General features: G+C 43.2%; 8 protein-coding genes across 9 annotated transcripts; 5 read left to right on the top strand and 3 right to left on the bottom strand.

Annotated features, from left to right (window-relative positions):
* The first annotated feature begins 2,189 nt into the window (after positions 1 to 2,189).
* On the top strand, positions 2,190 to 2,654 carry LOC108012779 (uncharacterized). Its single transcript, XM_017078212.4, has 2 exons — positions 2,190 to 2,410; positions 2,466 to 2,654. Exons 1-2 carry the CDS (start codon positions 2,320 to 2,322, stop codon positions 2,606 to 2,608), a joined length of 234 nt encoding a protein of 77 aa, XP_016933701.2. The 5' UTR covers positions 2,190 to 2,319; the 3' UTR covers positions 2,609 to 2,654.
* A 4,130-nt stretch (positions 2,655 to 6,784) lies between these two features.
* Cpsf6 (cleavage and polyadenylation specificity factor subunit 6) lies at positions 6,785 to 12,423 on the top strand. Of its 2 annotated transcripts, XM_017079250.4 has the most exons (7): positions 6,785 to 7,202; positions 7,917 to 8,636; positions 9,464 to 9,604; positions 9,861 to 10,327; positions 10,725 to 11,024; positions 11,092 to 11,160; positions 11,676 to 12,423. In XM_017079250.4, exons 1-7 carry the CDS (start codon positions 7,137 to 7,139, stop codon positions 11,869 to 11,871), a joined length of 1,959 nt encoding a protein of 652 aa, XP_016934739.2. In that variant the 5' UTR covers positions 6,785 to 7,136; the 3' UTR covers positions 11,872 to 12,423. The 2 variants fall into 2 exon arrangements, with proteins under 2 accessions (XP_016934739.2, XP_036670603.1); XM_036814708.3 differs by lacking the exon at positions 9,464 to 9,604.
* Positions 12,424 to 13,926: 1,503 nt separating this feature from the next.
* On the top strand, positions 13,927 to 17,848 carry Gr66a (Gustatory receptor 66a). The gene is made up of 6 exons (XM_070996759.1): positions 13,927 to 14,187; positions 14,362 to 14,815; positions 15,102 to 15,272; positions 15,689 to 15,724; positions 16,094 to 16,349; positions 16,411 to 17,848. The coding sequence occupies exons 1-6, from the start codon at positions 14,120 to 14,122 to the stop codon at positions 17,757 to 17,759; spliced, it is 2,334 nt and encodes a 777-aa protein (XP_070852860.1). The 5' UTR covers positions 13,927 to 14,119; the 3' UTR covers positions 17,760 to 17,848.
* On the bottom strand, positions 15,789 to 18,941 carry Sbp2 (SECIS-binding protein 2). The gene is made up of 3 exons (XM_017078908.4): positions 18,403 to 18,941; positions 18,120 to 18,340; positions 15,789 to 18,066 (listed from the first exon to the last, which is right to left on the bottom strand). The coding sequence occupies exons 1-3, from the start codon at positions 18,909 to 18,911 to the stop codon at positions 17,840 to 17,842; spliced, it is 957 nt and encodes a 318-aa protein (XP_016934397.2). The 5' UTR covers positions 18,912 to 18,941; the 3' UTR covers positions 15,789 to 17,839.
* Positions 18,942 to 19,053: 112 nt separating this feature from the next.
* LOC108013198 (cyclic GMP-AMP synthase-like protein) lies at positions 19,054 to 20,833 on the top strand. Its single transcript, XM_017078907.4, has 2 exons — positions 19,054 to 19,289; positions 19,657 to 20,833. The coding sequence occupies exons 1-2, from the start codon at positions 19,076 to 19,078 to the stop codon at positions 20,514 to 20,516; spliced, it is 1,074 nt and encodes a 357-aa protein (XP_016934396.2). The 5' UTR covers positions 19,054 to 19,075; the 3' UTR covers positions 20,517 to 20,833.
* LOC108013196 (thioredoxin domain-containing protein 11) lies at positions 20,830 to 23,162 on the bottom strand. The gene has a single exon (XM_017078905.4). The coding sequence runs from the start codon at positions 23,090 to 23,092 to the stop codon at positions 20,999 to 21,001; it is 2,094 nt and encodes a 697-aa protein (XP_016934394.2). The 5' UTR covers positions 23,093 to 23,162; the 3' UTR covers positions 20,830 to 20,998.
* Positions 23,163 to 23,521: 359 nt separating this feature from the next.
* Arl5 (ADP-ribosylation factor-like 5) lies at positions 23,522 to 24,847 on the top strand. Its single transcript, XM_017079325.4, has one exon. The coding sequence runs from the start codon at positions 24,042 to 24,044 to the stop codon at positions 24,579 to 24,581; it is 540 nt and encodes a 179-aa protein (XP_016934814.1). The 5' UTR covers positions 23,522 to 24,041; the 3' UTR covers positions 24,582 to 24,847.
* Rab19 (RAS oncogene family member Rab19) lies at positions 24,817 to 26,183 on the bottom strand. Its single transcript, XM_017079324.4, has 4 exons — positions 25,877 to 26,183; positions 25,723 to 25,807; positions 25,282 to 25,538; positions 24,817 to 25,228 (listed from the first exon to the last, which is right to left on the bottom strand). Exons 1-4 carry the CDS (start codon positions 26,087 to 26,089, stop codon positions 25,124 to 25,126), a joined length of 660 nt encoding a protein of 219 aa, XP_016934813.1. The 5' UTR covers positions 26,090 to 26,183; the 3' UTR covers positions 24,817 to 25,123.
* Between the last annotated feature and the right edge of the window lie 1,577 nt (positions 26,184 to 27,760).

Consider the following 27,760-nt stretch of genomic DNA (forward strand, 5'->3'; position numbering starts at 1 on the left):
CCACAAATTATTTAAAGATTTTCGTTATTATTTTATAAATGTTTTCTACAATATAGATTTTACTTATCTTTGGAAAAAGCTCTTTAAAAAAAGCACTAAATAATGCTAGTCCTAGATTATTTTCAAGAGATATAAAGATTTTAAGAGATGTTATTAAAAAACTTTAAAAGCTAACTGATTATATTTTTTTCCCCTGTAGTATTTAATGAATGATTTTAATCACTTATTTTTTTAGTACACATAATTTTGGTGTGCTAAGTCTTAGATAATTTTTGAGAGATTTTAAAAGATGCAATTAAAAACCCGTAGATGCCAACCGATTATGTTTTTTCCCCTGTGCAAGTGACCAAAAAAAATCGAACATGGAACTACCGCCGATGGCCAAGATAAACCACCTCCACGGGCCAGAGGCAAGCGCAGCTGCAATCGTTGAAGCTTTGACCTTTTTCTGAGGGTCTGGCAGAAGGAGGAAAATATAGAAAACAAAACAAAAAAATAGGAAAAACGCGAGGAAAATCCAAAACCAAAACCGGCGAAAAGCAACCAAAATATGGCTATTATTTCGGCTGCTTCTAATTTATAAGCAACGCGCGCAGAGGCAGCCATTGTTGGCTATGGTTGAAAAATGCATATATCATTGGCCTCTGGTACTTGGCGGCAGTTTGTTGTGCGCACAGTAGTCGATGGATCGCTTTTTTTGGGGGGGCCTGGGTACTGGGTACTGGTACACCACTGGCCATCGTGGGAAAACTCGTTGGATGCATCGGTGGTTGTGTTTGTGTGCGCAGAAAGCGTCGCTTAATTACCCACATTACACAAATGCTGAGGCAACGAGAATCGCACATGGATCGCAGCGAATCTCTTTTTTGGCCGCTTTCAACTCAACATCAGCGTAATTAAGACGCAGCTCGTTTGCCCTTTAGGGGATTTCGGACTCTGGTGACACGCAACAAATGTGTCACTGCATTATGACTCCGAAATGGCGCAATGCAAATGCCTGTCGGTCGGCTCTATTAAAGCGAAACTAAGCCACATGCCAGCGAGTCATGTTGCTACTGCCACAGCTTCTGGTAGTGCTACTACTACTACTACTGCTACCACCACTGCCTCTCCATCTGAATCCGAATATGTTTTTTTGCCTTCTTTTTTGCGGCTGACATCGGCCAACTAACTGGGGTATCCTAGCCAGCCAGGAAAGATCTCTGCGGCCAGATAAATTGCACATGCTATTACACTCGAAAAATTGTGCAGCCCTTAACAAACATAGCACAGCTTCATAGAACTCTTTAAAAAGAAAAAAAATTTTAAGCAATAAAAAAAGTTTTTTCGGTTTTCTAAATCTTAAAAACGTTTAATTAAAGATGTGCGGAAATACCATTTGATATATCAATAAGAAGCTAGTTTTTAGAAGTCTTCTTATCTATCCCCAAATATTTATTTTATTATTATATAGTATTACATATTGTAACCTGTTCCTGAGGTTCTACCATTCCATACCTTATTACTATTGTAAGATATTTCTCCTTAACCCAAAAAAAATACATTTAAATCTTAAAAACGTTTAGTTAAAGATGTGAGGAAACAACATTTGATGTATCAATAAGAAGCTAGTCCTCAGAACTCTGCATATCTAACCCCAAAATATATATCTTATTATTATATATTATCATATGTACATTGTAACATGTTCCTGTGCGATAAATGGTAGATACGGAATAATTTAATTTTATAATTGAAGACTTAAGTAAATGCATGTCTTCAAAATACACTTAACCAAGCACTTTAAACATATAGGGAGTTCAAAATGGTCCTTTGGTCGTTTTTTCCCCAACTCAAATATTTTTTATTCCGTGGTAAATATATTAATTAATATAATTAAGTAATCTAGCAAAAAATTTAGCTGAGTGCACAAGTGCTATTTTCTACGGCCGGTTATGTAAAGCATCGCTGTGCCGGCTTTTCTGCCCCATTTCGAGTGAAACCCGCTTTGGCTTCGTTATCCATTTCATTTGCACCATGTCGGGGATGGAGATGGAGATGGAAACGCGGGCAGAGATGGTGGACCAAGATCTCGATCTGGAACGAGTACGAGTCTCAGTCTGGTCAGCTTCTCGCCACTTTCGATTGCAAAACTCACACGCGTTTTCATGAAAGCGAAGCGGGAAAAGTTTACTCAATCAGTTGGCTGTGGCATTTTCATTCAGTTGCCTTCTTTTACACACAAGTCAAACACACGATAACTGAAACTAAGACTATTGAAGAAAATTGTGATAGTAACGTTTTTTTTTTTTCTATTATTATTTCCTAGTTGTTTTTGCAATGATTTGCGTATCACGACTGGTTGTAATAAACCTGCCCAGTGTCTGGCCACCAACGAGAACTACTCGTTCGGAAAAGAAGGATGCCAAGGGTTGGTGAAAAATATATTTTTTTAAACGATTGATATAATTTTTTAAGTCCCTTAGCTGGCTGCCAACAAACTGGACTGAAGGATTTCCAGCGACCTTTGCAGTTTCACACCAAAAGAGGCTACATCAAATGGTTTAGCAAGCTGAGTCGCTGCCAAAGAAGTCGTAGCTTTCCGGGAAGAATGCAACCCAGATTGTAGAATCGAATTAGACCAGGAAATAAAGCTGTTTTAGTTTTAGTTTGAACTTATTATACCCGTTACTCGAAGAGAAAAAGGGTATACTAGATTCGTCGGAAAGTATGTAACAGGCAGAAGGAAGCGTTTCCGACCCCATAAAGTGTATTTATTCTTGATCAGGATCACTAGCCGAGTCGATCTAGCCATGTCCGACTGTCCGTCTGTCCATATGAACACTGAGGTCTCGAAAACTATAAGAATGTGTCTTGTTTGTCGCATCTGGGTGCATTAACGGGTATCTGATAGTCGAGGTACTCGACTACAGCGTTCTTACTTGTTTTTTTTCTCCTTTCATTCAGCTGGCTTCCTTTGATGATTGGCAATTAAGATTGCATGGGGTGCATGGATTGGCTCACGTAGGTGACCCATATTCGGAGTGGCTCAGCTGGGAGCCGGTTGTCGGCTGTTATGTGGATGGCGGCAAAAGTTGGTCAGTGGAGCGACTCAGCCAGTGGCCAGTGAACCACCGTGACACGGCAAATGGCCAGCAGATCTGGGCCCCTTTCCTACACTGATAAAAAAAGGTGGTAACACCAAGGATTTCATTTTCCATTTCAATATTTTTAGATGTTTTTCAGCCATTGCGGTTTTTATTAACTTTGAATGTGGAAATATCTTATCTAACAATTATAGTTCATTTAAAGATTTAAAATTTTGTTTATACTTAAAGAAAATATGAATAAATACAAAACTAATATTTTATACCTTGATTTAAATATTTTCTAATAAAATTATTTGTATGTATTTAGTTTAGATATTTAATACGAAATCTTGAATTCAAAATTCATACATTTCACTTTACTATTATATTTTTTATCGGTGTACAGTTGCTTTCCTCGTTTTTTATCTGGCCAAAAGGCAAATTAGTCAAATGGTAACAATTATGTAATAATCTAGTTATACTTGGTCACCGAATGTCCCGGTGAGAAGTGGGCGTTGCATGTTTGCCTTTCACTTTTTTTCTCTGGATCGGCCAGCTGGCGCAGGATATATATCAAACGGCACGATTATACAATAGGCCCGATAGCCGGATCGCCACGTAATTAGTCGCCTTTAAAATGCGGCAAACAATTGCAAACAGTTTGCCGAAACAATGTTTGAATGTGCTCCAAGCTCCAAGCTTTGCAATTGAGACATTATTCAATTTGTGACAATCGCGAGAAGTAGAAAAAAAACTAACAGAAACGAGAGCTAAAAACAATTATCTGCATTTTGGCGATTTCCCAAAGCGATGTTCTAATTTTGCAACCGAAAAACTAAGAAAAATACCTTGCTGGGCCCAAAGTTGTGAACATTTAATGAGCACCAAAATCGTAAATTTAATTTATATCGTTTTCTAAGCTTTTTGTCAGACGACAAATTTCGTAATTTTTGTTCGTTTTTTGTTGGTTTGTTGGTTGCTTGGTTGGTCTGCCGGCGATTCGTGTAAACTGTGCCGACTCTGCATGGAGCTTTGGATTTGGATTTGGAACCTGGTTGCATGTCAAAGGCGCATGAAACGCCGCCAGGCTGCCACAAGAATCAAATGACACTCGGCCTGGTCCATTTTGGTCGCTCAAAAGAGTTGGCTGCGAGAAAAAATTATCCATGGAGTGCAGTATATATAAATGCAGTATGATATGGTCAAAATACCCAGCAGTGTGTAGCCTTAATTGGCACCTCGACACTTGGCCAGGACCGAACTGAATCGTATCGAATCGAATCGCGGCGCTGTGTAGGTGCACTTGATGGCCGGTGTTCGGTGTGAGATTTATGTTCTTTGGGTATTCATTGCCCAACTGCTGGATCCGCTAAAGCTGGGAAGTTGCAAGTTGGCACTCTGGTAGCTGCGGTGCTGCTTTATGATAAAGTATCCCGGCCAATGGTCACGCAATAAATTTTGACATGACTTACGCACGTTTGAAACGGCCGATGGGGGGCAATAGATATGAGTGCGGGCCATTATGTAGATCTAAGTGATCACAAACATCAAATAACACTTATACAACTTCTATGCGAGACAGCTAAGGCCACACTGCGTATGAGCAATTAAGTGTGAAACAAGACAGGTCGCATAAAGAAAAGTTCCTTATAAGCATGTTTAAATAACTTTACATTTTTCAGGGTTATCATAAAAATTTTAAAGAGATAAAACTTTGTATCATCAGATAGATTAGATAGAATATTTTGTAATAAATAAAAGGCAATAATAAAATCGTTGTGGTACAAAGAAATTAAAACCAATACGTTGTTAGTAGGCAGATGATTTAGACAACTTAATAAGACTAGGAATTCTTTTAAACCATTGAGGTTTCAAAATAGAAGAAAAATGCAATCTGATTTTTTAAGAAAACAAAGGTTGAACGGTTTGTTGTTTTACAATTTATATGACTATCTTCCATAGTAAAAAACACACAACAATAGATTATTTACAATACTAGGTGCGAATGATTATCTTCCAAAAAAGGCATATATGGACAATGTACATATATATACTATTTTTGAAGGAATTAATTATTTTAATAATTCTTAAATAAATATTTTATGCAAAGTGGTAATACATAGAGGTTTAAGTATTATATAAAATTCTTGTGGGTAACTCTCCCTCCCTTTCGACGTCGCACCTTCAATGGGAACTCTGCCCCAGAAATGTCAGCGATTAGCCAAGAATTTAATTTGGCTGCACCCTCGCCTCCAACACCGGCCAATTTCCATCTGCGTAATCGCTTTGCGAAGAACCGCCCACCTTGAATTGAAAACCCATTCGGCTGTAAGGTAACATGTATGCAAATATCAAAAGTACAATTTCCAATAACTCAATTACAAATGCACAGGTTCAGGCAGAAACATCCATAAATCGATTGATTGCAGTGGCCGGGCCTAAAGATCGCAATTATCCAGCAGTCAAACAGTTGTCGTTAATTAAACACACAATTGCTTGAGGCGGAGAGCAACGATTATAATTGCCGCTTGCTAAGATTGGACGATAAAAGCCAGTAGTAATTGACATTTAAGGCAATTCATTAACGCGGCTAACACATGGGAGTCAAAAAGCCAAAGTTAAATACTTACTAAATACCAGCAGGTGGACTGCCAAAAAGAAAAAAGCTAAGAGAGAAACAAGAATAAAGTGGCTAATCATGCACTAGATTTCGGGATATGGGTTTTTCACATGCCCGACTAAAAAATGTTGTCTCGATTTTTCGCGGATTTTTCCTCGCGCATTTGCATACAAGTTGCCAAGACGACGGCGCCACAATTCTCCGCGGTTCCCAGCCTCCATCTCCATCCAGTTAGGCTCGAAGATTTCGGAGACCCGAGTTGTTAGCTGCGATTATTGTAACTCGCGGACGGGCTGCATAAATCAGCTTAATTGCTATATTTAAATTCTAAATTTGGAGCTTTGGCCAAGTGCGCTGTCTAGTTGTGCAAGTGACACGGTCAGCATCCATTTGGGCCGGCATATGTAATTTGTACATGGCTTTATCTTTTGGACAGGATTTGTAATTTATGCAAATTAATATGTGCTCGGTGGTGGTCTACTGGAAGTTATATTTTTAACCACTCAGAATAATTTAAATTAAAAGGGAAATTTATGGTAGGCTTTTGTTTGATGTCGACCATTTAAGTTCAGTTAATAAGAATATTGGGGAGACTGTTAAAAATCAAAAATAACATGATACTTATATAAACTATTTAAAAGTTTGTTTTTCTTAGCTAAAATAAACAACAGCGGTTGATTGGTCTTCAACTTACTAGTTTCCCCCAATTTTAAGAAAGTATAAATTTCGAATTTGAAAAACCGCTCTAGCTAGCAATCGATCGATAGGTTTGGTTAAGTGCTATACAATCGAAGCTAGCCTAGCAGAGACAGCAACCTTTAGCTTTACTTACGTGACAATTTACTTTTATAAACTATACATTTTAGTACCAAAATTCCTTTTTCAGTGATTTGAAAAAGACCCCAAATATCACGATATAAATATTAGTTTTAATTCAAAATACAGTTATGTTACAATTTTGATGTATTTTCCACATCCGTGCCTCTTACGTTTGCTGACACTTACGTGACAGCGGCAATACCGATAACACCGATATATCCGGTGAAAAAATATCACGATATAAATATTTATTTTTATTCGAATATTGATATCTTGACATATTTTGCATCCCTGCCGCCATTTTACTGACAATTTTTTCGCAAGATTGGGAGAATAGTTTGTGCACGAGTAGAATGTAAATAGTTTTGAATTTCGCACCATCGGACGACAGAGTGCCAAGGCAATTGCACAATTAGCGAGCTGATTGATCAGCGGGAGCGATTCCCCCGGAAAAGCGAGGAGCAGCACGCCGGTTTCTGCTCCGGCTTGCTCTGAAAACTGTACGAGGCGCGGGTGCGAGTGCGACAGAGACGGAACGAGTGCCGAGTGCGATTGTGTGCGTGCGAAAGTTGGAAAAGCGGTGAAAAATCAGTACTTAGGCCCAGGAGGAGCACTTTTCCCGGCTCAGCATGGCCGACGTGGTCTTGGATCTGTACGCGGAGGACCTGGACAAGGACTTTGCCGGGCAGGCTCAGGTAAGCCACCGAAACTAAAGGAGTCGCTTGGCAGGGCGCGTGTGTATGTATACACTAGGGTGGATCGATGTGCGAAAGAAAAATGTTAGGGGGTGGAATGCTACATATCAAGGGATATGATATTCTTGAACTTACTATTGTTTAAGCCTTGGTTTCAACATAGCCTATCTTAGGAGGAGTCACACAAACGGTATCCCAGATTTTTTTTATCTTGCCTGTATAACATCTAATCTTTGGAGGCTGTAAGCAAAAGATCTTTGATATTTCGATTTAAACAAGAAAACTAAAGATCCCCCTTCCCTCCTTCTTGATGGGAGAATTCAGGGATAAAGGATACTAAAATATGGAGTTCTTAAATATTGGTTTTATGTATAACCAGGTTTTACTTTTTCAACAAAGTCCTAACCCCATTTTATTTATTTCTTGCAATGTTCGTACACATGGTTTTGTTAAAAATGTATATATTGGTTATCTTTAAATGCTAGTTATATTATGCAACTAGATAACCTTCCATACTATCACTTTTAAAATAAATATAATTGTGCGACAACAGACTTTCCTAAAATTTCCGGTTATTTTAGAAAGCCATTGATCCATCCTACTTTACAAACATGCAAAGCGGTCGCTTAAAAAAACCGTCATGGGACTTAAATCGAATACGCAAGATTATAGTTCCTATCCACATTTCTTAATCTCTTTCCTTGCTCCCGACAGGACGAATTTGGTGGTGATGGGGTGGACCTATACGATGACATAGGCGGTCCCACCGAGGCGGCTGCTTCCGGTGGCGGGGGCGGCGGCACGCCCTCCGCAGATGGAGCCGCCGGACCAGGCTCCGGGGAGTCCGGAGAACGCATTTCCGGAGGTCCCAATGGGGTATACCATCAGAGCGGTGGTAGCCTAACTCCGACAATGAACCGGCGGTACCAGCTGTACGTAGGCAATCTCACTTGGTGGACTACTGACCAGGATATCGCCAACTCGCTGCGAGACATCGGCGTGAATGACCTGCAAGAGGTGAAGTTCTTTGAGAACCGGGCCAACGGCCAGTCGAAGGGCTTCAGCGTCATCTCGCTGGGATCCGAGTCCAGTCTGCGTGCCGTGCTCGACCAGCTGCCCAAGAAGGAGATGCACGGACAGGCGCCGGTGGTTACGTACCCCAGCAAGCAGGCGCTCACCCAGTTTGAGAGTCTGCAGAAGACACGTCCGGTGCCGCCACCGCAGCAGAATGGACCGCCAAGGGGGCCTGCACCCCCCAGCATGGGCGGCGGGCCAATGCCCTCTGGACATCCAGGTGGACCGCAGGGAGGAGGACCGCCAGGTCATCCGCCACGTGGGATGAACTCCATTATGCAGCCGGGCCAGTACCGGCCGCAGCACATGTCGCAGGTGCCCCAGGTGGGCGGACCCAACTCCGGACCACCACGCATGCAGGTGTGTAGCCATTTCACTAGCCCCCGCATTGCCCTAATAGGTCTCATTGTTCGTAGAAATACTGCTCGGCTCTATTTTGTTTTGTTTCTACATTTCTTCACATTTATTATTTTCCGATTTTCATTAAAATTGTTCTGAATGCAAAATTTTCCTACCTAAGTAACTTTAGAAACCCTAATTATACGACTTCATGTATAGTTTATAAAAGAAATTGCCCTAATTCCGTTGATCAATCTAAATTTGCGGCTATTTCTAATGTTTATTTTGTAATTTTATAAATTAAACTGCAGCCATCGTACAAAATAAGTTTTTAATATTAGAAAACATTAATATACGACTCGATATATATTTCATATTTCTTTTGTTTATTTATAAACTAAACTCAAACTGTCGTAATAACTAAGTTTCTAAAATTGTTGTTTATGATTTTAAGTTCTATATTTTATTTTGGTGTATTTACAAGTAATTTCAGAGCAATTTTTGTAGCACTTCTCAGCCTAAGAATTTTGTATTCTTTATATTTTCTGTACTTTAGCCTATTAGACCTTTAATCGACAAAACCCCATTGTAATTAAATGAAATCGAGAGTCTGAAAGACATACAATCCCTTTCTGGCTCCAAGCAAAGAAGATTAACTTTTAATTTAAATTCCGTAATTGTATCCGTTACTAGTATTTGTAAATGTAAAATCCCCAGCTATTGTTATATAAAATGTTTATGTATTACGATTTATGTTCTATTCCATGTCTTTGACAACGCTTACGCACACTTCTACCCCACAACAACAACTACTACTCCAACAAAAAACGTAATATGTATTAATATAGCCGCCGATGCATCCGCAAGGCGGGCTCATGGGCAACCAACAGCCGCCACCCCGGTATCCGTCAGCGCAGGGCCAATGGCCAGGTCAGCGGCCAGGCGGACCACGACCAGGTCCACCGAACGGACCGCCGCAACGACCAATGGTAACAATCCCTAAAGCACTGAGTCCTCCTATAATCTCTGTCATACTATATACTCTAACGAAGCAAGAAAAAGAAAGAGATAAATAAAGACTAACAAAACTTAAGTTAACCTTAGTTAACTTAGTCTTAAGCGATGTATTCAGAACATTTAAAGTAATTCCACAGATCAGCCCATGCAACACCAACTCATTCCATAGCCTAGATCCTGTTTTCGTATCTGAGAATAGTAACTAATCCATATCTTTCTGCTTTGCAGTTCCAAGGAGGACCCATGGGCATGCCCGTTAGGGGTCCGCCGGGTCCCGACTGGCGTCGTCCGCCCATGCACGGTGGTTTCCCGCCGCAGGGACCGCCCAGAGGCCTTCCCCCAGCGCCAGGTCCGGGTGGACCACACGGCGCCCCCGCACCCCACGTGAATCCGGCGTTCTTTAACCAACCCGGCGGTCCTGCCCAGCATCCGGGCATGGGTGGTCCGCCCCATGGAGCCCCCGGTCCGCAGCCAGGCATGAATATGCCACCGCAGCAGGGCATGAACATGCCGCCGCAGCACGGACCGCCGCCCCAGTTCGCCCAGCATGGTCCGCGAGGTCCCTGGCCGCCACCGCAGGGTAAGCCACCGGGTCCCTTCCCCGATCCCCAGCAGATGGGTCCGCAACTCACGGAGGTGGAGTTCGAGGAGGTGATGAGCAGAAATCGCACAGTCAGCAGTTCAGCGATCGCCAGGTGGGTGCAAAGACCGACATTTTCTTGCATGCTATAGAAAACTGCATGTGAATTAATTTATTCTGTTCGATTCTGGAAACATATAATTTCTAACAGAATTACTAACATAAAATAGTTTTATAAACATTAAGTTGATATAACGTTATTATCTTTTAAAAATTGGTCCGTAATAAGAGGTCCATATGGACAGTAAAAAAGATAACAGGAATGGACAGATAACATATCTTTAAAGTCAGCAGTAGGTATGAAAATTGCAAATGCATGCGCATAGATAAATATTTAGAGCAAATCCATTTATTCCAAAAACAACAACACAAAAGTTTGATAAAATGTTTTATGTTCACGCTTTCGGTCACTGTTTGTATGCAAATTTATTAATCCTATTCTTCCATTTCAGAGCTGTTTCTGATGCGGCCGCTGGTGAATATTCGAGCGCCATCGAGACGCTGGTCACGGCCATTTCACTGATCAAACAGTCCAAGGTAGCGCACGACGAGCGCTGCAAAATCCTGATCAGCTCGCTGCAGGACACGTTGCATGGCATTGAGGCGAAGAGCTACAACAGGCGCGAAAGGTCGCGGTCCAGGGAGCGATCCCATCGCAGTCGGCAGCGACGCGAGCGATCTACGTCTAGGTATCGCGAGCGTTCTAGGGAGCGAGAACGCGATCGGGATCGCGAGCGCGAACGGGATGGCGGGTAAGCTCAATGTTCGAATGTATTTAAAGTACAAATAAAAATATCCAAAATTTAATTGGCTTTGCAGTAGCTACCGGGAGCGGTCACGCAGCAGAGAACGGGAACGGCAAGCTCCAGATCACTACAGGGACGACAGGTAAAACAATTTCGACTGCATATAATTCGCTTCGCTGTCTCATTCGAAAGATCCAGATAAATTTGTCATTATCCTACATTTGATAACTTTGTTGTCGCAATCATTTTTATAAAAAAAATGTTTTTACGATCAATCTTCTTATATATTTTTACTCTTGCAGTAAAATTCAGAAAAATTCCATATACTAAATTGTCACGACGTTTGCTTTTGTCGGTCCATGTAAAAACTCTACTTCATTATACAAATTGTGTATACCTCGGTTTATTTTCTAAAGAAAAAACCATTATGTGTGACCTTTGCAGTTCTTTGCATAGAACTTTCAGTAATTCAAAACAACAATTTTAAAAAATTAAATGTTAAATAATAGCACTTTGGAAATATGTTAATTTAAATTTAATAAGCTTAAATTAGTTATATAAAAATATTTGCAACCAAATAAGAAAACAGTTAAGCGAATTAATCTCTAATTCTAAATGTGAACCCATAGTTAATTTAATCCCATTCTCCGACAACAGCCGATCGGTACGTCCGCGAAAGTCACCGGAGCCAGTTGTCGCCGAGGCTGCAGAGGCACCTTCCTCAAAGCGGTACTACGAGGACCGGGAAAGGTACCGATCATCGGACAGGGAGCGGCGCGACCGGGATCGGGACCGTGACCGTGAGCGGGAGCGCGATCGTGACAGGCGCGAGGAGCACCGTTCCCGGCATTGATTGCCACAAGTGGAGGATAGGAGCAGCGCCAGTGGATTCAGTAATCAAGAGTAAAGATGCAACACAGATATACTAAACACACTCTATTAACAAACAATAAGCCGCAGCTTGGTGGGATGACAAGCTAGCCACAATTAACAGATTTTCGATTTGTATCTAACATTACCAATACGTAGGATATGAATATGGCATACATCATAGTTCTCCTAGACATACTATAATAAGCCGAAATGCTGACAAGATTTTACCAACGACGGACGGGGACTGTCTCTGGACCTCCTCAACTTCTCAACCCAGCACTCTAAGCAGCAGTGAAACCGACATCAAAGTTAGCAGCAGGAGGATCGATGGAGGACTTGAAAGGGGCAGTCAGCGCGGGACATTTTAGACACTGATGGGCACTGGATCATCAAACAACAAACCACTAGCAATCCTGCACCGCCGTCTTCGCAGCAGAATTTCAATATTATTGTACTCTAAAATTTCGGTTTATTTAATAAAACATAAACGTATGAAAAAAGAATTGTTCCAGAAAAAAAACCTCCACCAAAACTGTCTTGCATTGTGTGTCTTCTTGTACTCTTATTATAAAAACCAAACCTAATCCTATTAGTTAATGAATTTATAATTGTACAACAAAATTGTATGTAAAAAATGCCAAAAATTATTGCACTTGTGCGTGCAATTTATATTGAAATTGTTATATTAACAAAATCATTTCGCCGACTGAGGCTGGAAATCGTTAGCCCTAATGTATTTTCAAAGATTACGCGATTCTTTTGTTGTATTTTCGATGCATTTGTTTTATATTGTTTTTACTTACCATATAAATTTAAGTCGATCATACTTGTGTGCCTGTGACTGAGTGTGAGTGAAATTGTAGCATTTAAATGACGACTGATCCCATCCGAAATTTGTATAGAATAAGTGAGTGATTTTTGCCCAAATACCATGATTTTTAGACTAAATTACTCTATAAACACGTCCTAACCGCATTTAGCGTAGTTAACTTTACTAACGCTCGAATTTGTTAGTTCCTAACATAGGTTCCTAAAAAAGAACAAAGTCATCCAAGTTCCCCCCGAGATACTGTACTACTCGCGGCTCATTTTACACAACTTAGCCCTCCTATTGTATCATCTACATTTTACTTTTTTAAATTATAGCTTTACTTTTTATTTGTACATACATTTTGTAAACGATGCTCGACTAAGATCATGTCGCACTAATCCTGAATTACAATTACACCTCTGTTAACGCAAGCCTACGATTTAAAAAGTACCTGTAACTCTTCGCAAAGCGAGAGCCTAGAGGTGTTATGAGTATTATGAGCTTAACGATGTCTTGTACAATTTAAACTGTGATTGTGATCTTGATGAACAAACTACATATGATATAATGCAAACGAATACTGTCTGTTAAGTCATGCCAAAGCAGGTAAAGTTGTCCTACTCGAACGGGACCCATATTTATAGGCTGTAACCTTTATCGAGATCCCTTGTTTTATGAACAACAATATATTAGTCACCAATTTCGCATAGTTTATGATTTATAAAATACAAATAACATTGCACTATGTTTTTACAAAATACGTCATTTGACTTGTTTGGATTTAGCGCAAAATAAAAAATTATATTTTAAGACGTTTCGAACTTCGTTACTTTTCAAATGGAATGAAGGTAGCGCGCGCAACTGAACCACACGTCACGTAATAGTCTCGAAGGTTCCGGAAATTCGGCTGTTACCCAACACTAACACAGGTAAAAAGCCAAAACACTCCCTTATCACCAGTGTTGGCGGTATTTAGACTTAAATAGCTAAAAAAAAATATACATCTTAATCTTACTAAGCGAAATAAATGGTAAAACAATTTTTTCTGTAAAATAATTTAAATTGAAATACTTATATTTGCACCTTCCAGGACTTTTTGTGGGCGTCAATTATTAAGTATTATTTATGAAATTCTGCGCAGAGCAATGTAAAAGGTGGACAATTTAGCGGTAAAAAGCCAATCGAGCAGCTCTAGTGGCCAATTTGTATTGAATTACTCAACACAGACCTGATAAAGAAAACTTTTGTGAAATACAGAAAGAAAAGGCAAAAAAGGGGAACCAAGTAGGCCCTGCAAAGTAAACAGTCAGTTTGAAAACTTCGAAACCAACAGTTCACATTCACTCCTCCGTTTGATCGACAAGCTAAAGTATAATTTAACCGGAAAAAAGGAACAGCAAGTGCGAGAAAGACCACAATGGCAGATACTGCGAGTCACATCCACGACCGTTTCCAGACGTTTATGAACGGCCTCGGGGACCGTTAGTAAGTATTACATGCCGATGGGTCACCCCAAAGTCTGGGGTCCAAGTGCGTCACACTGACGTGTTGTTTTGGTATCCGACCACATCAACAGTTGGTCATCGGCCCAATGGATCGATGGGCCTTGAAACTTTTGGTATACTCATGAGACCAACTCCTCCTACTTATTTTCCCCAGTGAGCCCTATGTGCGCCAGCACCTGTCCAAGGTATACATGGTCCTGGGCAGCACTGCCGCCGCCACGGCCATGGGAGCCCTGCTCCAGATGCGCGACTTCCTCGATCTCGGAGTCCTGGCGGCGGTGGCCACTCTGATCCTGGTCTTGGGCCTGCACTTCTACAAGGATGACGGCAAAAACTACTACACACGATTGAGCATGCTCTATGCCTTTGGCTTCTGCTCTGGACAGACCCTGGGACCGCTCCTCGGCTACATATGCAGCATCAATCCGGCTATCATCCTGTCGGCTCTCACCGGCACCTTCGTCACCTTCATCTCGCTTTCCCTGGCCGCTCTGCTGGCCGAGCAGGGCAAGTACCTTTACCTGGGCGGGATGCTGGTCAGCGTCATAAACACCATGGCTCTCCTGAGTCTCTTCAACATGGTCTTCAAATCCTATTTTGTCCAAGTGGTAAGTTCCCTTTCGTTGATGCTGAAAGTCAACTTGCCTTCTTTAGCTGCACACCCAGGTCCCAGCTACCAGTTACCAGCTCGCTCTAAAGTTTATAAATAGTTTTATTTCGCAAGCACATCTGTAGTTTCACAAAATCCAATTTAAATAAATTGTTGTCATATCAATTGGAAACCCAACTTTAACCAAGACATAACATATAACATATTTTTCCCTTAATCGCATTAGTTTATGTTTATGTTCGCTATTATCCAATTTAATGATACGATTTCTTTCCTTTTTCTAGACTCAACTCTACGTCGGTGTTTTCGTGATGGCTGCCTTCATCGTGTACGACACGCAGAACATAGTAGAAAAGTGCCGGAATGGAAACCGGGATGTGGTGCAACACGCTCTAGATCTGTTCTTCGATGTGCTCAGCATGTTCCGCCGTTTGCTGATCATCCTGACGCAAAAGGTAGGTTCTCGGGGCAGGGGTTTCTTTCACCGATCACTTGCTATATAGCCACCTCACTCAGCTCAAGACCTTCATGGTTTAAGGCAATTCATGCCGAAGCGAATCGGGCGAATCACCTCGATCAGATAATCCTCGAACAGTTGCTGGTCACTTTGCAAAAGCTTTCCAATTTGAAATTCGCTGTGAAAAACCATTTCAAACGGTATTTCGAGCAGCCATGGGCAATAAGTATACTTTCACAAAGTCCGGCTAGGATACTCAGGTCTTATTTAAAACCACTTGTGGGAAGTATATTTATTTCCGGGAACTGCGAAAGAAACCTTTTGCAAAGTTTTCTAGCTGCTTGTGAAACTATATTTACGATGCTTTGGCACCTTTGGGGGAGCAGTTTAGTAATTATCTTTATTATTTTGCAGGAGGAGCGAAAACAGAACGAACGTCGCAAGAGAAACTAAATCAAGCTTTAATAACATTACCAACCCCCAAGACATGAACATCTGACAAACAATGGGGAGGTTTAACGTTTTCTCTTTCTAAAAATTTATTAGCATACAAAATAAACAATGCCGTGTACATTTGGCTTTAAATTTAAATACAAATGTTCCATATAAAACCCAGGCAAATTCCCCATTTAATAAAAACAACAAAAAGTCAGCTCATCCGCAATATTATTATCCATAAATGGAGTTCACCGAATATGGCGCCGTAGATAGACCATGTTGATAGTATCGATTGTGGGACGGAGGGCCAATTAATTAGGCTAAGTGCAAGCTGCAGGTAATAGCTTAATGTTGGCCAGAGTTGGTCATTTCAGGTTTTAGTATCCATCGAACAACATGGCGCAGACGGAGGACACTGTGCAACCCCTATTGCAGCAGTTTCAGCAATTGTTCTTCATATCCAAGATAGCCGGAATTCTGCCCCAGGATCTGGAGAAGTTTCGCAGTAGGAATCTGCTGGAGAAATCCCGCAGTGGCATGATCTACATGCTATGTACTCTGGTGGTCTACGTGGTGCTCTACAACATTCTAATCTACTCCTTCGGGGAGGAGGACCGCTCGCTCAAGGCCTCGCAGAGTCAGTGAAGCATGAAACTGGGAAGGGGTGTACCTATAACTCTGGTATTTATTCTTCACAGGCACCTTGACCTTCGTGATAGGCTTGTTTCTGACCTATATTGGTCTCATCATGATGGCTACCGACCAGTTGACCGCCCTACGTAACCAGGGCAGGATTGGAGAGCTCTACGAGCGTATTCGCCTGGTGGACGAGCGCCTTTACAAGGAGAATTGTGTGATGGACAACAGCACAATTGGTCGGCGCATCCGGATCATGCTCATCATGACGGTCATCTTTGAGTTGTCCATTTTGGTATCCACCTACGTCAAGCTGGTGGACTACAGCCAGTGGATGTCGTTGCTGTGGGTAGTCTCCGCCATTCCGACGTTCATCAATACGCTGGACAAGATCTGGTTTGCCGTTTCGCTTTATGCGCTAAAGGAACGCTTCGAGGCCATCAATGCCACACTGGAGGAGCTGGTGGCCACGCACGAGAAGTATAAACTGTGGCTACGCGGCGATCAGGAGCTGGCACCTCCTCTAGATAGCTCCCAACCGCCGCAGTATGACAGTAATCTGGAGTATTTGTATAAGGAGCTGGGTGCCCTGGACATGGGTTCCATTGGCAAGAGTTCGGTGTCTGGTTCGGGAAGAAATAAGGTGGCACCAGTGGCGCACTCCATGAACTCTTTCGGTGAGCCAATTGAAGCTGTTTTCGGTAAACCTCCACCTCATCCCCTGGCATCGAACATTATCCGCGAAAGCGAGCTGGGAAATGCCGCCAAGGTTGAGGATAAGCTGAACAACCTGTGCCAGGTGCACGACGAGATTTGCGAGATTGGCAAAGCCATGAACGAGCTATGGAGCTACCCCATCCTATCGCTAATGGCCTATGGATTTCTCATTTTTACAGCTCAATTGTATTTCCTCTACTGCGCCACACAGTTTCAATCGATTCCATCGCTTTTCCGTTCCGCCAAGAATCCCTTTATCACGGTCATAGCCTTGAGTTATACGTCCGGAAAGTGTGTGTATCTCATCTACCTGAGCTGGAAGACTTCGCAGGCTTCCAAGCGCACTGGTATCAGTCTGCACAAGTGCGGTGTGGTGGCCGATGATAATCTCCTCTACGAAATAGTGAACCACCTGTCACTAAAGCTGCTCAACCATTCCGTTGACTTCTCCGCCTGTGGATTCTTTACACTGGACATGGAGACTCTGTATGGCGTGAGTGGCGGGATCACCAGCTATCTGATCATCTTGATTCAGTTTAATTTGGCCGCCCAGCAGGCCAAAGAGGCCATACAGACTTTTAACTCGTTGAATGACACCGCCGGCTTGGTTGGCGCGGCCACCGACATGGATAATGGCAGCTCCACGCTACATGACCTGGTCACCACCACCACCATGCTGACTCCGACAGGCTAAGGGTTACTCGGATGTTTTTTTTTCAATGTTTGGTGCACCTCTCAGCACATTTATTTCAGTCTTTGGCACTCAATAAACTCTCACAAAGCAGTCCTGCGTTTGTACTCGACACGAGCGTCCTCTAACTCGATGAGAAGATTAGCGAAAGTGGCATTAGCTCCATCAAAGTCTAAGATGGCCACGCAGGAGATCTGTGCCCGCTTTTGGAGGGCATGGGAAAGCTCTCTTCTAACCATAGGAAAGCAGTAGGAAACTTTTCCTTGCTGACACTGGAATTTGAGACCTTCTATCGTCTCATCCAGACCACCTGTTAAAGGGAATATTATTATCAATTGCTTTCCAAGCGATTGGTCTTCTCACTTTCACCCGGGCAGATCTCACAGTCTGTGGCCAGGATCAACAGTTTCACCTTGTTGATCCTCAACCTGGCCAGAGCCTCTCGAAAGCCCAAAACCAGGCGGGGATGTGCCCGAGCCTTGATTTCGTTCTTGGCAAAGGCGCGTTTCTGGAAGCGGTCCAGATCCTTGAGCAACTTTAGGGTCAACTCTTTGAGCAGAGGGCGGGTGCAGTTGTCACAATAGCTGCGGGGGAATATATACTATATGTTTATCTTTCACAAAAAGTGTAAGTAGGGGCAGCATACCTTCTAAAACGCCGGGAATGTATGGAATGTATCTTCTCTCCTTGTGGACTGACTTTGGGTGTGGGAATTTCAGCGAGGGATAGCTCCAGGACTTGTTGCTCCACAGGAATGGATTCCGGTTGGATCTCTTCCTCGGGCTCTTGCTGCACGACGTCCCGTTCCGCCTTCTTCAAGGTGCGATAACTTCGTACGGATCTCTTCAACTTGGTGATCTTCTTTTTGGGGTCAATTCGGGTTTTCCCCTTGGGTTTGCCTACTATATAACTACTGTTTATTATAGGTAAATGGGGCCTCTGAAGTTTCCTAGCCTTGATTTGCCTTTGGGTCTTGGGTCGCGGCTTTACTACAAAGTCCAGAAGCGAGGCCTGCTGCTCCGGCTTCCTGTGCTTGTTCTTGAACTTGGAGCTGCGCAGTATGATCTTGGTCGTCGCATCCTTGTCCTCGTCCTTGTCTCGTGCTTTCAGGTTGGTGTAGGTCGCCTGATCTATGAGGTTTACTTTTTCGGACATTTCTGGTGGTTTTGGAGCATCTCTAAAACAGTGTTGGCAATCGCGGGGGTGTGGTGTACAACCGTTTTCACCACAGGAGAAAACAAAAAACCAGTGATGCCTAACGACCGTAGGAGGGACATATAAAGGGGATCCCCAGAAAGAGCCTCAGCATTTGCTTCCAGATGCTTCTTCCACGCAGTTACCATATTTCTGCCGGTCGCGGCAAAATGAGTTTCGCTACGCATATGCAAACGATTTTGGAGAAATTGTTAATTCCTGATAAACAGCGCGCCGAATATACAAAAGACGCTGAGGAAATCCAAAACTATGTGATTGACGAACTAAAACGGGTGGATGACACATTTGCCGACGTTTTCGACCGTCTTAGTCTGGGCGGTAAGTTAATAATTTACAGTTAAAGTGCAACAATTTCCAGTTACAAAGAAATCGAGAACAAATATTTTTTCTATTACTTAGTTTGTTTCTTTTGCTAAGCTACATATATCGGGAGAAAAAAATTAACAAGAGCCACATTATAACATAAGCTTTTGCGTAAACAAACTTTTGGCGCGTAAAAAATATTTTTTCCTGGAAAAATTTAACTTTCTGTTTCAGTTGTAGAGAAATGTATTTTATGGCGACAGAATTGTATGAAATCAATATTTACTACATACGGTGTTATCTTTAAGCTAAGTTCAGGAAGTCATTATGTATTTGTGGAGAGGTGATATACATACATTTTTACTCATATATTTTATTTTAGGAAGCTATTTGGATCGCGTCAAGATAAATGTTCCCGATGAATTTGACATGCACATGATACTCGAATTTCCGTTGTCCATTACGCCGAAACCAATCGACAGTGGGTTTATCTACCTGGAGGCGGGTTCTGTGGTAACGCAGCCCCAACGGGTGAACCGTGCTAAACTTCAAGATTGGTTGCGCGATGCGTTTCATAAGGTATTTCGGTCAAAGCCCACACTTACGACCACGGGTGGACGAGTCTATAAATTAAGCTATACACTTGAAGGATATGGTTGTGCCCACACCATCTTAGCCACTAGTGGAAGTCGCTCGATATCGTTTGATTTGGTGCCGGCAATCGAATTTACTGGATGGCAGTGGCCGCTTAATACTCCCCCAGTTTCTGCTGAGGTTCTCAAAAATTGCCCTTGGTTCGCAATTCCGCAAAAGATGAAGGGTAAATCGAAAACCACATTCATGGTTTGTGCTCCTCACTTGGAGCGCGAAATGATGAAGGATTCGCAAAATTTGAAGAATGTTCTACGACTGATGAAGGGATTACGTGACGCCCACGCTAGGCAGTTGCCTCACTTGTCTAGCTACATGTTGAAAACAGTCTTGCTCCATCGAATCGAAACGGTTGACTGGGAAAAGGACCTTGGCATTCTTTTGGTGGAGATGTGGAGCCATTTGGTGGATCATCTGCGAGCTGGTAGGCTGGAATTCTTTTTGGACAAGGATCTCAATGTATTCAAACGTATGAACCAGGGAGAAATCAGGAAATGTCTTCTATACTCGGAGAACTTGCTTCAAAAACTTCGATTTGCTCAAGTAAATGCCAGCTACATGCATTTGGCACAACTTTTCCTTATTAATTAGAATTGTGGACTTTCCTTGCACAGAATGAATTTAATTTTTTTTCCAAACTCCACTCCTCAGTAAATTCGTTTCATTTACAGATAAGAAAAAGCTTATACATATATGCAAAATGCCCTCATGCTCAAGGGCATCGTGAAATAATTGTTTGCCTGGCGTCTTCGATGTTGCATAAATAAACAACTTGCTAATAACAAAGATCGTCTCAGTTGATGAAGCAAAAATTCGAATCCATTTTATTTTGAAATGCCATATTTTCCCCGTTATTGTTTTGTTCATTAGATTAATTTGACGAATATTAAATAAAGACATTGAATCGACAGCTATACCTCTTGTTTATTTCCTATTTGATACAAATATGAGTGTTAAATACCTTATGAAGAGACAACTTGACTTACGTGCTACAGGATAGCGGGTAGGCATCTGCTTACCCTGGAATTATCAACGGTAAGTATTAACTAAGGATTTAGTTCGGAGGCATTTCGCTATAATCGAATGTTGCTTTCGATGGACATGTGCAGGTCGTTGAATTCCTTCAGATGGGACAGGATGACGTCCCGCTCCCGCTCATAGATCTCCCAGAACTTGAGGTATTGGCTGACATGCTGGAGTACCAGGTTGCGGGCAAAGTCGAGGCAGCTCCTCACATTTCGCATTCGCCGCCTGCAGCTGGTCAGGACCGAACGCACCTGCTGCTCTGGCTCCAGTTGGGCTATGACAAATGCAAAGACGCTCTGGACATCGATCCGCACATCGGTGGGAAACACCATGGATTCGGTGGGCTTTGCCCGGGGAAAGACCACCAGTGAGGGGGAGATCGGCATGGCCAGTTCCCAGGGCAGATCATTCGCTTGGCTGTCGAAGCGCACAAAGTGCAACTCGGAGCTGCTTAGTAGCGCCGAAACCTGCAGGAACGCCTGCGACAAGACGCCTGATAAAGCGCAGTCCGGACGATGCATAAATACCACATTGGTGGCATTCTGTCGCTGTAGCGCCTGAAGCAGCATTTGCCTGTTGTATTGCCTGCTGAACGCAGAATCTCTAGTGGCAGGCGCATTCTTGTGAATCCTTGGCAAAGTTCTGGCGTAAAATTTCCGTATAAAATCTTTAAGTGCCACATACGAGAAGGTATTTTGCTGTGGCATCACATACAAGGACTCCTCAGCCGCATCCAAGATGAACACTTGGACCTGTTGATGATGTTGCTGAATGCCAAGCTGATGTAAATAGTCTCTATACTTCACAGAATCGAAGATCACCACGCCCAGCGATCGATTGTGAGCGGCGTTCTCTGCCGAGTGCTGCCAAATGAGCTGTCCGTATTTGGTTACCATTTTTGCAATGCCGATCTTCATGGCCGGCGTTCCATGCTGCGAGTGAGCCAAGCAAAGATTTCTAGAGTGCAGCCTCAGCAATTGGGGTACCATTCGCTTCCTTTGGTCATTCTGGTGCGAGTACTGTCTCCATATGTAGTCAAGGTACCTGTTGATGCGGTAGTAGTTCTTTAGCGTGACTCTGTTTATTTTCCAAGCGGGATAGCAGGTGTGAGATTGAACAGATTCCCGAAACAGCTCCTTGGGAACTAGCAAATGGGAGAAAGATTCCTCAGGCTGTTCCATCACTGTGTTCCAGTAATCTTCGCATCCCTCAGACTGCTTTTTTTGAGCGCTGGCCATCTCCTCGCCCATGACACTCGCATGGTGGTACTGATTCATTCGAACACCCATGGCCAGCACGGGAACATGGCGCGCCTTCATGGCGATGGTCATGGGAGTACCATAGCCATTGGAGAACAGCGATGAGTTTTTAAGTGTGTTCCGTACCCAGCGCAGAATGTCCATTGCCTTCCACTCCGCGGAAGTGCTATTAAACGTATGCACTCCATTCCGGCTGTCGATGACCACGAACTGGGGCAGCTTGGCCCCCGGAGACTTGAGCATCTTCTTGGCGCTGCTGCCAAAGTTCACCGTAAAGCGGATATTCCTCTCTGGGTCCAGTTCCAGCCAGCGCAGCCCGGCGGCCAGGTACGTCTTGTAGGCCCGGTCGTCCGGCGAGTCCAGCAGGCCCAGAACAACTGCATCCGAGTGCTTTCGGATGGCAGCCAGTTCCTGACTACTGTGTGCCCGATCCAGTGGCTGGAGCACATGATTCATGAACCGTGCGAGTTCCTCAAAGCTCCACGCGCCCTGGTACTGCAGCATCTGCCTCTGACCGTAGCGCACCACCAGGGTGGGCCACTTGTCCGGATAGCCTCCTGCTCCAACGACGCCGGGAGCCGGCATAAGTGTACGGCTGCAGTTGCACTGCAAGTGCCAGCAGTCGATGGCCCCGAAGTAGGCATACTCCTGATAGTAGTGGGCTAGTCCATTGTACACCAGACGTGCTTGTCGAGCTTCGCTTGCCCAGGACACGTAGTAGAAAAGCAGCGAGATTTCGAATTCTGCCGCCTCCGCCCGAATCTGGGGCACACTGCGGCCAGGGCACTCGCTGATGGTCACCCGTTCGGATGTGGCGGACCTGGAGGCGTCCGACTGGGCAATGGCGAGGGCCTGGAGCACCAGGTAAGCAATTATTTTCATTGCAACCGGTGGGAAGCTAATTAGTGGGCAGAGGCAACAACAACAAACGCCACGAACAGATGACTGCAATATGGACAGTGTTGTTAAACAAGAAATGTTCGGGTCACGGTTTGTGAAAGGAACTTCAAACTCTAAAAACAAAAAACGAATAAAAAATCATCAAGGGGATTTTGAACATAATTTACAAAATTGACATTGGTTTCGTATCTTCTTAAAAACCTTAGGCAATCAAAAAAGGACAATAAAAACAAATCAAAGCTTTTAATTGCGGAAAAGAATTTAACACAACTTTAAGAAACACATAATAAGTGATTTTTTATATACACATATTTAATTATATTTTTAAACATTTTACTTACTAATTTACATTTTACCTGGCAATGTTTTCCAACACTTCATTGTAAATGGCCTCGCTGTCGCACACTGCCTTTTTTTGCCACTGCGCAACACTATCGACAGTGATGTTAATTAATCACTTTTACTGTTTACTTTTTTAATTAAAACTGCGTTAATTAAATTAACCACAACGGCAGTTTTTAGCCCACTGCGACGCGCAACCGAAGCCCCGCCAGTCGTTGCGACGACAAGAAGGAAAACCAGCCGAGGGAAAACCACCAGCCACCAGGAAGTTGCCAACAGAACCCTCGAATAAAAAAACCCATTTGGCGAAGACAACAACAGTGATTTGGGTGTGTGTGTGGAGTGAATAGTTAAATTAGTGAATAATTTACAGTACGGCCTTCGCCTTCCCCTGGGGGAGCAACAACAAAGACTCACGTTCACTTACTCCCACACACACACACACACACACGCACACCAACACCACGCATACACACACAGGCCAGCCGAGATAACCTGTGTGTGAGGCAATCGCCGTCATCGCCCGAAATCAAATCACTTATCGGGAGAAACAACAACAGCAGCAGCTGCAGCATAACGAGATTCAAATATGGGACTGTTATTATCGCGGCTGTGGCGGATGTTTGGCAACGAGGAGCACAAGCTGGTGATGGTGGGCCTGGACAACGCGGGCAAGACGACCATCCTGTACCAGTTCCTGATGAACGAGGTCGTCCACACGAGTCCCACGATCGGTTCCAATGTGGAGGAGGTCGTCTGGCGGAATATCCACTTCCTCGTCTGGGATTTGGGCGGCCAGCAGAGCCTCCGCGCCGCCTGGAGCACCTACTACACGAACACAGAGCTGGTGATCATGGTCATCGACTCCACGGACCGGGAAAGGTTGGCTGTCACGCGGGAGGAGCTCTACCGAATGCTACAGCACGAGGATCTGAGCAAGGCCAGCCTGCTGGTGTATGCCAACAAGCAGGACCTCAAGGGCTCCATGTCGGCGGCGGAGATATCGCGGCAACTGGACCTCACCTCCATCAAGAAGCACCAGTGGCACATCCAGGCCTGCTGTGCGCTCACCGGCGAAGGACTCTATCAGGGATTGGAGTGGATCGTGCAGCGCATCAAGAACAAATGACCCGCCACACACGCTACATACTAGCTAATTAATCATTAACGACTAGCTGTCTAGAGAAAGTAAACCAATTTTGATATAAACAATTTTTAAGCGTTTCCAAATTGTTTGAAAAGTTGTTGCCAAGCCAATTTTATTTAGTGTAAAATACGTCTGAACAGGAGACCCTCAATGATTTAAATCTACGTGTATATGGATAATGTCTAGGAGCTAAGCCAATTAACTACGATACTTCCAATAAAATTACAAAATAAACAAGTTTATTTCGACACTGTTGCGTATCGCATATCAAATTGAATACAAATTACAAATAGAGAAGTGGACGTGTTTGCCTCTCTGAGCATTGCCTTGTAATTGACATTGTTGGCTCGATTCGCTGATGTGTGAGATTGTTTGTACTCTATCGTCTAAAATAAATACATGGTTGTGTAAAAGTTAGTGTCTAGGATTAGGTTAAAACATTAGCATACTAAAATATAGCCACACGAACAATTTGATCACAAAAGTAAAAGCAAAATAAACAGCGGGATTAGTGGGTTTAATATCTAGGTGAGATTGCAGGAGCTGCTGCAGCTCTTTAAAGGCTTTCCCTGGCCCAAGGTGATGGTGTTCTCCGGCACCTCTTCCACATTGTTGGCATCGTGTTGCCGCTGGCATTAGGGGAAATCATTAGATTGACTAACTTTAAGAGGGCTAAACATACCTTAAGTTCGTTGGCCAGGCAGCGGAAGGCGTCCTCCACGTTCATGTTCTCCTTGGCGGAGGTCTCCATCACGAACAGGATCTCAGGTATATATTGACACATCTGGCGCGCCTCCTCAAAGTCCACTTCGCGCTGCTCCTCCAGGTCGCACTTGTTGCCCACCAGGATTATCAGGACATTGGAAGCCGTATACCTGCGCACCTCCTCGATCCACTTTTGCAGGTTGGAGAAGGAAGACCGCTTGGTGATATCGTAAACTGCGGGAGGAAAACACATGGCAGTCAGGCAAATTAAATAAACACCTTACTGATAAGGAGGGCCTGCTATTAAAATCAGCGTCAGGCAATTACTTTAAAGCGTACGGCAGTTATCAGTAGAACTTATTTGCCCTGACAAATGAATGGGCGTATGCCCCGAAACCCCCAAGATACTGGGACTCACCAATTAAGACCCCGTTGGCGGAGCGATAATAGCTCTGCGTAATGGTGCGAAACCTCTCCTGACCAGCAGTATCCCAGATTTGCAGCTGGAAAGGAAAGACGAGAAGGGATGTGAGTCATCAGGGGCGTGGGATTTTGGGTAATCCTCTGGCCACCTTGATTTGCTTGCCCTCCACAGCTATTGTCTTCATCGAGAAGTCCACGCCAATGGTGTTCCCATGTCGCTCTATGTAGTTTCCTGTCTTAAACCTGTCCACTATGCAGGTTTTCCCCGTCCCGCAGTCGCCTATCAGGACAATCTTGAACAGGAAGTCGAAGTGCTCCTCGTTGGGCAGTGCCATCAGCGTCTGGGGATTGCGGGCGGTCATCTTTGGGCCGCCGTTCTGGCCGTTGGTCTCTTTTGCCTGCGAGCCTTCTTTTTGTAAAACAAAAACTAACTTAATTGATACGCAAATCAGCTGTTCTAAACGTTAGAGATGCGTAGGCCCCCACAGTGGCTGGTTTTGGGTGACCATGTTCCAACTTAGCTGTACGGCGAACGGCCACACTTCCACGTACCGATGGTTTCGGCAGCCCTAGCACAATATGTTATCAACCGTTAGTTCAATCGACAGCTCAAATTTAAAATTCAAAATTCTTTACTTTCTTTTCTTTTTTCTTTTGTTTACTTTACTTTATTTAATTAAATTATCGAGGAGTATGTTAATTTTACAATGTTTGTTTATGATTTTTGATTTTAACTTTTAATAAATGCATATTTCACTAAAAGTATACAAAAATGTACTTCATACATTTAAAGAAAATGTGAAAATATATATAAGTCAATTAGTAGAAAACATTTAATGTTATGGATTGAATTTCCATTGTTTTCTCTTTTACTAGTTGAAAAAAGTTTGGACTAAACTAATTTACACGATTTTCCAATACCCACATGCCTGCTCGCACCGGTCATTTAGAAATGGAAATCTATTTACGTAGATCTTATCGTTATGCAATAAAGCTGTAATATGTTGACAATTTATTTAAATGACTCACAAATGGAAAGCCCTCCTGCGTGCAAATCCATGTGAATCGGGGTACACGGCCCGATAAAGCCGACGATCACGTAGGTCAGGCTTTCTGATAACGCATGGGACTTCAATAAATTTTCACCACGTACTTTGATGATGGCGCCATTTGACGCTAAACAGTTCGTTTTATTGTATGCTAAATATTTATGGTGTGTTGCGAAGAAATTCCTCAAGTTTCCCCCGTGAAAATCTGTACGAAAAGGAGACCTTGACCCACAAATCAACTTCTATCTCTAGACAGCGAAACGAGACTCACTTTCAAACCGCAGCGGAAGCGGCCGAGAAACATGTTCTATGTATCTCACCGAATGCAAATAGGATGGCCTGACCAACTGCTTCGATTGCCAACCGAATTGGAAACCGCATGCCAGATGCGCCTGCGCACACGCACTGTCGCAGCCATTTCGCATGGAAAGTTTAATTGCGACAGCCTAAGACGATCTGGGGGCCAAAGTCTAGTCGAGAACTTGTCCCACGATTAGCCTGGTGCTGATGGACGTCGTCCACACGGGAAAAAAACAGGGTCTTTAATAGTGCTTATCATCAGTCGTATTTCTGATGTTAATTAACTAATCATTCGAAAAGTGGAAACATCTCTCGGTCAACAGCTTTAAAAAATTCGTAGATCTTTTAAGTTTTTTTAAGAATAATTTTTTATTTGAGTTCATTGCATTTTAAATCTTAAACATTGGAATTGGTACTTTCAAGAATCATTAATAATGAAATGAATACAGTCAATTTAAAAGTTTTCCAGTGTGCTGCGGCAAAGTGAAATTAATCGTTAGCCTTAGAAGCCCAAACCGCAACCTAGTTTGGAGCCAGGAAAGCCCTCACGATGACTCACAGGAATGCTGGCAAATGCTCCCAGCCAGACCAGCTTCCTCCTCTGCAAACCTTTCAACTCCTCCCCAGCTGAAGATCTTCCTCAGAGGCAAAAGGAAATCAAACAGCGAATTGGCGACTTCACAC

Source organism: Drosophila suzukii, chromosome 3 (genome assembly GCF_043229965.1).
Source record: "Drosophila suzukii chromosome 3, CBGP_Dsuzu_IsoJpt1.0, whole genome shotgun sequence".
Lineage (NCBI taxonomy): Eukaryota > Metazoa > Arthropoda > Insecta > Diptera > Drosophilidae > Drosophila > Drosophila suzukii.